This window comes from Trachypithecus francoisi, unplaced genomic scaffold, assembly GCF_009764315.1.
Source record: "Trachypithecus francoisi isolate TF-2019V2 unplaced genomic scaffold, Tfra_2.0 Lachesis_group14, whole genome shotgun sequence".
Lineage (NCBI taxonomy): Eukaryota > Metazoa > Chordata > Mammalia > Primates > Cercopithecidae > Trachypithecus > Trachypithecus francoisi.
In genome coordinates, this window is record NW_022681459.1 from 55775999 (window position 1) to 55785495 (window position 9497).

Consider the following 9497-nt stretch of genomic DNA (forward strand, 5'->3'; position numbering starts at 1 on the left):
CGGCGCAGACCCGAGGGGCGCCGCAGGCCACGCGGGCTTTGGAGGAGTAAGGACAGGTCCTGAGACCCCCGTTTGGCCGACACATCCCCTCCTGCGTACGGGGGCAGACGTCCCGGTGGGATAGACGGGCAGTCTAGCCCGCAGCGCCGGAGAGCGGGTGGGAGACTGGAGGCGCCCTCGCGCCCCTCAGCTATCCGGGGGCCTCGCGCCGGCGACCTCGACCCTGTCGAACCCGGTGGAACACTCAGAAAGAAGCTGAGCGCCTTGCAGCGGCCAGGACAGCAGGCCAGGCCCGCGCGCTCCCGCAGCGCACGGCCCGACGGGACGCCCCTCAGCACGGAGCCCAACCCCGCAGACGGCCTCGAAGCTTAGAGCCAAAAACCAAGCAGTGGATCGCCCTACCAGAAAAGCAAGGCGGAGGCGGAAAACCACCTCGAGGTCCTGCCTTCCGCTCCGCGCCTGCGCCTGCGTCTACGACTGCACCGGGGTTGGTCGGGCCGCCGTGGGGCGGGGCCGCGCAGGCGCGTTGGACGCGAAGCCGTGCGACGCTGGCGGCGGTGAGTTCGAGGAGGCGGCCTGGCGGGGGCGAGCGCGCTGTGGGTCCGCCCTGCGCTTCTTCAGGGCGCCTCCCGCTCGCCGGGACTGAGTTCCGCGTCGGCGTGGCCTGCTGGGTTCCAAGCGCCAGGGGTCGGCTCTGCAGCTCTCAGCTTTGGGTACGGGACCGAGGAGCGGGGTGTGGGACTCACGGAACTGTCCCCCCCGACCTCAGGCAGCGCTGGGGCGAGAGAGGGCATGCGGAGGCTCGCGGGGACCACCAGCAGCCCCCGGACCAATTCAGCCGTCCCTGCTCACAGGCGCCGCCCCCAGGAGCCTCGGCCGGGGCTTAGGACGCCCCGGTGTGCAGAGGAGAAGCGGGATCAGGTTCACGCACAACCGCGACGGGATCGTAACTTCTGCTTTGTTTTGTTTTGAGACAGAGTCTCGCTCTGTCGCCCGGGCTGGAATGCAGTGGCGCGATCTCGGCTCACCGCAGCCGAGAATCGCTCTGTAGTCCAACTGGAGTTCAGTGGCACAATCTGTTCTCACTGTAACTTCCGCCTCCTGGGTTCAAGTGATTCCCCTGCCTCAGCTTCCTAAGTAGCTGGGATTGCAGGCGCCCACCACTGTGCTCGGTTAATTTTTGTACTTTTAGTAGAGATGGGGTTTCACCATTTTGGCCAGGTTGATCTCGAACTCCTGACCTTAGGTAATCCTCCCGCCTCTGCCTCCCAGAGTGCTGGGATTACAGGCATGAGCAACCGCGCCTGGGCAGATTGTAATGTTTAAAGTCATTGGTAACCCATGCTTCCTGGAGTTGCATCTGGGGTTACCCAGCGGGGAATCCCACGCATTTGATATGCCTTTATACACCACGCCTGAGCGAGGGGAGTTCACAGCCAAGAGCTAGGGGCCAGCTGATAATGTCGTACTTGATTCCATAGTCAAAGAAGGAACTGGGTAATCAGCAAAATCGTAACTTTTGATGAACCCATCAGATGGCAGCCATTTAGCCAGAAATCTAAGGAAAGAGAGGCCTCCAAGACCCAACCATGAACATGAGAAGAGGGTTCCATACAAGCAGATGAGAAAACAGTTTTAATGAAATACTGTATACCACGTGTGGACTAGTGTGAGGGCATGGAGCAGCTGGGAGCAGGAGAAACAGGAGAGTCTGCAGCCACTCTGGCCTCTTCTCCACCAGCGCTCACTGGGGGCTTGTGGTTAAGAATGGGGCAGAGCGGGAGACCAGAAAGCTTTTACTGTGGTGCAGACCTGGAGGAAGAGATGACTGCTCTGGCTGGATACTGGCTGGATCCTTCTCTCTAGTAGTACAAAAACCTTAAGCCACTGGAATATGGACAGCAAATCCTGTCACTCTGGGCACCGGTGACAACCTGTTTCAGCTGGGGATAGAGAAAAGGGTACGGTGGGGAGGCAGGAAGCTGTCCTAGGACTATATCATTAGGGTCTTCATAGCTGGGAAAGGGGCAGGATTTCTGAGAAAGCCTGTGACCCAGGGACACCCCATCTCTTGATCTTGCAGATGGCGTCCCATGCAGAGTGCCGGCCTCTGGGAGTGTTTGAGTGTGAACTCTGTGCCTTGACAGCTCCGTACAGCTATGTGGGACAGAAGCCCCCCAACACCCAGTCGATGGTGTGAGTCCATGCCTTTTGGGCCAGAGCCAGGGAGGCCTGTGCCCAGTGCTGGTTGGTGGGTGCTGCGCCTAGGTCTGACAACTGGCTCGGGTGTGGAGCTTTAGGCCCCAGCCTGGCCAGCCTCTGGATGCTTCCGGTGTAATCTCTGGAGGCCTGGGCAAGGCTTGGGTACTCTTCCAGAACCTTCCTCCACACCTAGCCCAGAGTCCAACATCTGCTCTAGCTGTGGTGGAGCAGTTCAGCAGCTGGGGGACCTACGGTGGCCTCCCACTTTGGGGCTGCGCCCTTGCCGTAACACTTTCTTAATGGGAGGCGTTTCTCCCTTGCAGACTGGACTAGAGCCAGTGGGTCCAGGGGCTTATCTCTTGACCTCCAGCTTGTCCTTCATCAAATGTCACTTTGTTGGAAAGCCGGCCGGTGTGTTACTCACATGGGATGCAGTGGGGCAGCGGGGAGCATGGCTTTTTCCTTCTGGCTATGGTCCTTCTGCTGACCAGGAGCCTGAGTGTCATCATGTCACCCTGTGGTCTCATTGTGATGCATAGCGTGAGGCCAGCTGGCTTCCAGGGGCTGTGAGGGTGTGGCTTGGGGTGCAGGGAGGCCTGGGGTGTTCAAATGGTGGCCTTGTGCCCCCACCCCAGTGAATCAGTCAGGGTCTGGGGACCCATGTTGCAGCAGCCCTGCTTTTGGCTGAGAACAAGGGGTTCTCTCTACCATGGCTGTTACAGAGGTGAGAGCAGGTTCATTTCAATGCCAGTGTGGCCCCCAATTGCTGACCCTTTCTGTCACTGCCCTGCAGCACAGGTGGCCTAGTCTCCTGCCCTGATGAGCCCACACAGGTGTACGGGCCCTGCGGAGGTCCGGGCCGCTGCTGCCCGGCCATAGCTCGCGGCTGATTTTCTGACAGCAGAGATTTGGGCTGTTCTGACGCTGGCATCACTCTCCTGCAGCCTCCTGGAGGAAAGCTATGTCATGAAGGATCCCTTCACCTCCCACAAGGACAGATTCCTGGTCCTCGGCTCGCGCTGCAGTTTGTGCAGCAGGCTGGTGTGTGTGGGCCCGGTGGGTAAGCAGTGTGGGCTGGGGCCGCCTGTCCTTGCTGTGGTTATCCTGGAGCTCTCACTGGGTAGGGAGGACTGGGAGGGAGGGACCAGCTGGTTCACCCCATTTTAGATGGGGCCCCCCAGCTGATGAAAGGGAGAGGTGAGAGGGCAAGCTAGGGTCAGTTAGAGGGTCTCAGCCTGGTGTAGGAATGGAAATAGGTTCTTGGTAGCTCTGCATCCACCCCAGTGGCCTCTCAGGGTTCCTCCCCTTCCCACCAACCGTGCAGACAGTCCTTGTGCTCCCTCTCACCAGGATGGTGACTTACTTTCTAGATGTTCTTGGAGGGATCTCCCAGGAGAAGGGACTGTCCTTTCTTGAGCACTTATTGTGTGCCAGGTCCTGTGCTTGGGACCTGTTTTCCTGCGGAGGCTTCATTCAGTCCTGCCCCTAACTTAGTCAAGTAAAGCAGTATTATATTCCACCCATTTTATAGATGAGGGAACTGAGCTTCAGAGAGGCTGGGTGGGCCAGGTTCACCTGGGTAGCTGAAAACCCAAGGACGGATGGAAGTGGAGCAGTGTGGCTTTTCCAGCGTGACCAGTGTACTCAGAGTGACCCTGAAGTCTGAGAAGTCCCTGAGCATCTGCCACAGGGCGACACACACAAAGGGAAGCTGAATCAACAGCCAGGGGGACGAGATGAGCCAGGGTGGGAGGAACCTCCGCAGTGTGGCATGGGAGTATCTGAGGCTTATGGAGGAGCTGGCGGTCCAGGAGAAGCTGGGAAAGGAAGACTGCAGAGGTGTGTGGGCCAGGTGAGGAGGTGGAGGTCTTGAATGCAACACCTTGGCCTTGAGCTGCTCTTCGTGAGCAGCGGGGTGGCAGAGGTAGGGGGCCCACGCAGGTACCACCAGTCTGCAGCTTTCTTTGTTAAAACAGTAAGTTGTTAGTGAGCGATCTACATGGCTAAGGGTCTTTTCTAAGAACTGCAGGAGGGCAGCCTTATGTTTGCGAGCACACTAAGCTTTAAGAACAGACAGACACCAAAAATAAGAGTGGCCTAAGTAAAGCAGATAGTTATTTACTTATTTTCTCCCATGTAAGAGTCCAGAACTGGTGGCCTCAGCTGGAAGCGCACCCCTGTTGTCTTCAGCATAGTCTCCATTTGGGTCCCTTGTGGCTGTGGCAGCTCCCACCATTGTATCTGCATCCCAGGCAGCAGGAGGAGATGTGAGAGCACAGTCCATTCCTTCAAAGGGCATGAGCAGGAGGTGGCACACACAGTTGCTGACACCCCTGAGCAGCCTGACTCACATGCCCAGTTACAGAGGGGGCTGGGGAATGTCATCCTTAGCCATGTGCTGTGCACCGTGATGAATCTCGGGAGTTCTAGCATGTAAGAGAGAGGAGAGAGGACATGGCTGGACAGTTCTGGCCTCCTGCCCAGACTAGCTGGCTCGTCCATGGCCTCTTTGGTCTGTGGGGCTGTCTTTCCTGTCCCCTGCCGCTCCCAGCACCAGGTGGCCACTGTTCCTGCTGTGATAGCTGGGAGGGGAGGACTCTGGGATTTTCTGGGCATGGCCTGTGCTCCAGCTTTCCATTATTATCACTGCCCCGTGATGGAGCAGAGCAGGCCCCAGAGCCTTTCTGTCTCATCCCAGCTGTTCCCACCCCGGGTAGCCCAGGCCTGCATTGCTTTTCTCCTGGACACCCTGCCAGGCCCTCAGGCCTGGCTCTCCCTCTTGCTGGTCTAGCTCTGGCCACCTGCCCACACTGTGCATGCTGGAGCCCCAGCCCAGCCCCCCAAGTGTGGGCCAGACCCTGGGAGGAGCTGCACCATGTTCCCAGGATACTCACTCAGTCTCCATCCTTGTCCCCTTCTTTCAGGAGTGCAGCTTATTCTACTGCAAGAGATTCTGCCTCCCTTGTGTCCAGGAGAACATCAGTGCTTTTCCTCAGGAAATTCGGCAAGACTTGGAGAAAAGGAAAGCTCCATCAAAGAGGACCCCCAGCCAGCCCGGTTCTCGGATGTGAGTGCAGCCAGGGCTGGGTCATCGGGCAGCACCCTGCACAGAGCTCCTGGGCCAGCCTGTGCCAGGGATGCTGCTGAGCTGGGAGCTGCCATGCCTGGCCTTGTTTCTGGACCACTGGGAGCAGCACTGTAGCCCAGGGGAGCTGGAGTCCAGTTTGGAGCAGCCACAGGCCCAGGGAGCTGTAGCAAGAGGGTAGCCCAAAGGCAGATGCCAGACAAGACACAGCCAGGAACCTGGCCAGGTGTCCCCACATGCCCCTCAGGGCCCAGGCCTGAATGAGTGCTGCTCAGATGTGACTGAGAAGGATGACCTCCTTCGGTGGGGCAGCTCCTAAGAGGCCACGTGCAGGTGCATGTCGGGAGATGCCACACTGTATCAGGGCCATGATGCATGGTAGGCGGCTGCAATGGTCTCTCTGTAAGGAAAATCAGTGACAGCAGCTGCCTTCTGGAGCCAGTCTGGAAGGTCTAGAGGGGGATAGAATTTTTACTTCATATCCTTATGTGATGCTTGGAAAATGTTTTTAACCTTGACCATGTATTATGGTTATAATTAAAAACCCAAATAAGCAGCTCATGTATGGAAAGGAATCTCCCACTGAAACGTTTGGATACCCGACCTTCTCTCTGGGCACTTGACCCGGCAATGGTTGGGGTCTCCTGGGAAGCTGAGTGCTGGCTCACTAGCCTTTCCAGTTCCCTCAGGCTCTGGCTTCAGCTCTGGCCCTTCCATTCTGTCTTCCTCGACCCCAAGTCTTCCTGCCCTCACCCCACACCTCAAGACCATCCCACTGCCTGCCTGTCTGCTTGCCCCCTGCCATCTCACACTCAGTCCTGGGTGCCTGCGAAGCCTGACCCCATTGCCTGCCAGGGGTTCCTGCAGCACCCCCTCCTCCAGGCTCCCCATCTCCTTGAAGCTTCCAGGGTAGCAGCTGGTGGGACATTGATCTGTGAGCTCTGGAATGTCTGCTTAGAGTTCTGAGAGGCAGGAACTGCTCTGTCTTTGTAACTACTCAAGGCTAACTGTCACATGAAGGAATGAATAAAGAGTTTTTACTGACTTGTACACTGATGGATTTTAAGATGCCCATTGCTTTAAAAGTTCCTGTTGTATGTGACTTCAGACAAAAGGATGTCGTGTTCTGGAGCCACATTGTACTCGATCCATTCTGTACGCTGAAGGACACAAAAGGGACTCTGCAGGTGGAGACAGTCTCCATGAGGGGCACAGGGCCTGTCCTGGCGGAGGGCGGACCCCACAGCTGAGGACTTGGTTCTTTTAGACCAAACAGTTCATCTCGCAGCATCACTCAAAACTCACCAAAAACTTTTAAAAAATAGTTTATTTTTTAAAACCATTAAGGCAAAACTGTACCCTGAAATTAACTCTGTACATTCATCAGTCTTACAGTAGGACATCCCAAACACAGAAGTTCCCATATATTCAGGATATAAATCAATACATGTGGTCGGTTCAGTCTCCTAATAGGAAAATGAAGACCCAAGATTTTTTTTTAAAAATTAAGGTTATTTTATAGCCATTTTCTAATTGCTTGGAATCAATCAGTTCATGTGACTAGAAGAATTACTTTCACCCTTCTCTGCACACCCTTGATTCCGGAGGTCCTGGATGCCCGCTCCCCCCACCAGGGGAGAGGTATGACGTTGGAGAGAGGATGCTGGGGCCTGTGTGGCTGTTCCTACTTTGGAACCGCACCTGTTTAGCACAAATAAGAAGCTGTAAGCCCCAAAATACTGAGAGTATGAGGCACTCACTAACAGAGCACACATGGAGAGACTGGGCCCAGTCCTTGCTCTGGGATCTGCCCCATTGTCCCGTGTGTCTGTCAGCCCTCTCCCCTCGGGTTTTAGCCTAATGGCATTATGGATCCCAGAGGGTGTAACCAATATGCACCGAGAAGTTTTGCCAAGGTATTGGAAACAGGGTATGTATGGGGAGACTCACGGGGTCTGTGGTTTCTGCTTTATGCTTTGGGTTGGGCCACCTGGAAGATGCCAGAGAACCGGCACATGCCAAGAATTTCCATCAGGACATTTCCAATTGCCAAAGTTCTTTGGTAATAACCCATAGGTAAGAGTTCCCTGAACCGCAGACAGCTATTTACTAAACAGGAACAGTGAAGGGTCTTTAGGGAAACACTGTTGTATGAACTCGGTGGCCTCTAACCTGGAGTCTAAGGCCTCGCTGGTGCAAGTGTCTAAAGATAGCCTCTCTTGTGCTCTGTGCATATACAGTGTGGTAATGGGAAGAGATTTCCACATTGAAAGTAAATTCTGCGTGGCTCAAGAGAAATGAAAAACTGTGTGCGTGTGCATACACACGTGTGCGCAGTGTAGTTGTTTGATTTCAGCTTCCTTTGTGTTTCCAATAGGGTCAAGAGCCAGGCTTTTAAGAATATGAGTCAACACTGATTTCAGACGAATCCAAATATTTGTTATTAGATGAATGATTCTAAGTTAGTAAAATATTTGTATTAGGATATTTTTTAAAAACTCAAATCACAGTATTTAAGATATAGCTATTAACATAGTTCTTTTTACCACACAATGTAGAAAAAATAGTGATATTTAACATGAACACTGTAATCTTACCAAAAAGAGTACTACGTGGTCTTCATCTTTTGTGAGGTACATGAAAAAGGAACTGACTGTGCCTTAAAAAAAGTGAAGTTGCCAAAAGTGAGTGATTTTATTGTGAAATGATCGGCCAGTCGCTCCTCTCCGGGGCCTGAAGGCTGACCCTCTCTGACTTGAGGCAGAGCCAAGGCCTGGGGGTCCGGGGAAGGTTCCCGACTATGTCCCAGGCCTGCAGCATGCCCCCTGCACCCGGGTCACCACTTTTCCCAGGAGCCAGGGTGCGTGGGCTGGGGGCCTGCTCGTGCGCCAGTTTGCGTGGCACTTTATCCGTTCATTAAATGAATGGATTTTTAATGCTGGATGTGGGCGGAAGAGGGGCAAGAGAAGAGGTGGCAGGTAGACTCCCTTCTTGTCACATTTGACCCAACTAGCAAATTTAAAAAAAAAAAAAATGACCCCCTCCCCAGGTCTTAGTTTGCTGTCTATGATGTAAAAATCAATTATTTCTTTTTTTTTTTTTTTTGCAAATAATCCATCTAATAGCCATGAGACTACTCATGTACTTGAGGTCATCAGCTGTGTCCATCGAGACATGACATTGAACATGGACACGATCTGGTCTGTTGGTCTGTTTCTGTTGGCAAAGGGCTCCAAAAGGATGTAGTTGTACGTGTTTCAGCTGAACCACATTCCATAGCTCCTCTCCCCTCACAAAAGGGGTTCTCTGTGGGGAGAAAAGCAACTGATTATACCTCTCATGTCTCAAACTGAAATTCTGAGAAGCAAATGGTCAGTTGACGGCCCCATTCCAGATATGCAGGGACATCCTCATGTCCAGAGCTGGCAAAGGTGGAGCAGGCAGCAGCCTTGGGCACCAGCCTCTCTCTTTCAGTTCTAATAAGAAGGCCACACACATGGCTTTTTGTGATAAGCTTCCAGCCCATGCCACTGAAATAATGTTTCAGAACCTGCTGCATTTCACAGAAATAGTGTAATGGAAATCATTATGTAATTAAACAAAGCATGAAGCTTATTATCGTTTTCTTTTTAACAAAAGCTTCAATTTCACATTTTAGTGTGTACTATGGTTTCCAGAGAAATATATGGATCTCCTATATTCTGAGTCAGACCAAATTTATTGCCTTTATTCTTACCCTAGTCTATGGGGTCAAGGACCATTTTCCTGAATGCTGTCAAAATGGCACCTGAAAATATGTAAATCCCAGCAAAAACCTAGACCTCAACCGTTGGAACCCAGTCTTAGATCTTTCTAGGCAGAAGGCCTCTCAGAGGAGTACATGCCCTGGGCAAAGGCCATGGACTCGGAAGCAGGAAGTTCACGGGATGATTTAATGGCATCGGGTAATCCTTTGGTGAGATGGCCTTGGTTGCCCTCAGCACAGTGGAGGCAGGTTAATCATTTATTTGCCACGACCCTTCCTTGGTCTGTAAAGCTGCCTCACAGCTGGGTGGTCCTTACAGCCGTTTCTGCTGCAGATATTTGTGGACATTTCACTTCCAGACTGTGACGTCTGAAGGTAGGCTTGAATGACAGCTGCCATCATCCCTGCCATGAGGGAGGTGCACACAGCCCCCTTTGCTCCATGTAAATATTTGATTGGTAAGAA

At 53.4% G+C, this 9497-nt stretch overlaps 1 protein-coding gene across 4 annotated transcripts; it reads left to right on the plus strand.

Annotated features, from left to right (window-relative positions):
- The first annotated feature begins 407 nt into the window (after window positions 1-407).
- CDPF1 (cysteine rich DPF motif domain containing 1) lies at window positions 408-6337 on the plus strand. 4 transcript variants are annotated; one of them, XM_033233595.1, is made up of 4 exons: window positions 408-557; window positions 2084-2196; window positions 3147-3258; window positions 5127-6337. In XM_033233595.1, the coding sequence occupies exons 2-4, from the start codon at window positions 2084-2086 to the stop codon at window positions 5271-5273; spliced, it is 372 nt and encodes a 123-aa protein (XP_033089486.1). In that variant the 5' UTR covers window positions 408-557; the 3' UTR covers window positions 5274-6337. The 4 variants fall into 4 exon arrangements, with proteins under 4 accessions (XP_033089486.1, XP_033089484.1, XP_033089485.1 ...); XM_033233593.1 differs by having other exon boundaries at window positions 543-713; window positions 3147-3262; XM_033233594.1 differs by having other exon boundaries at window positions 544-713.
- Window positions 6338-9497: the final 3160 nt, after the last annotated feature.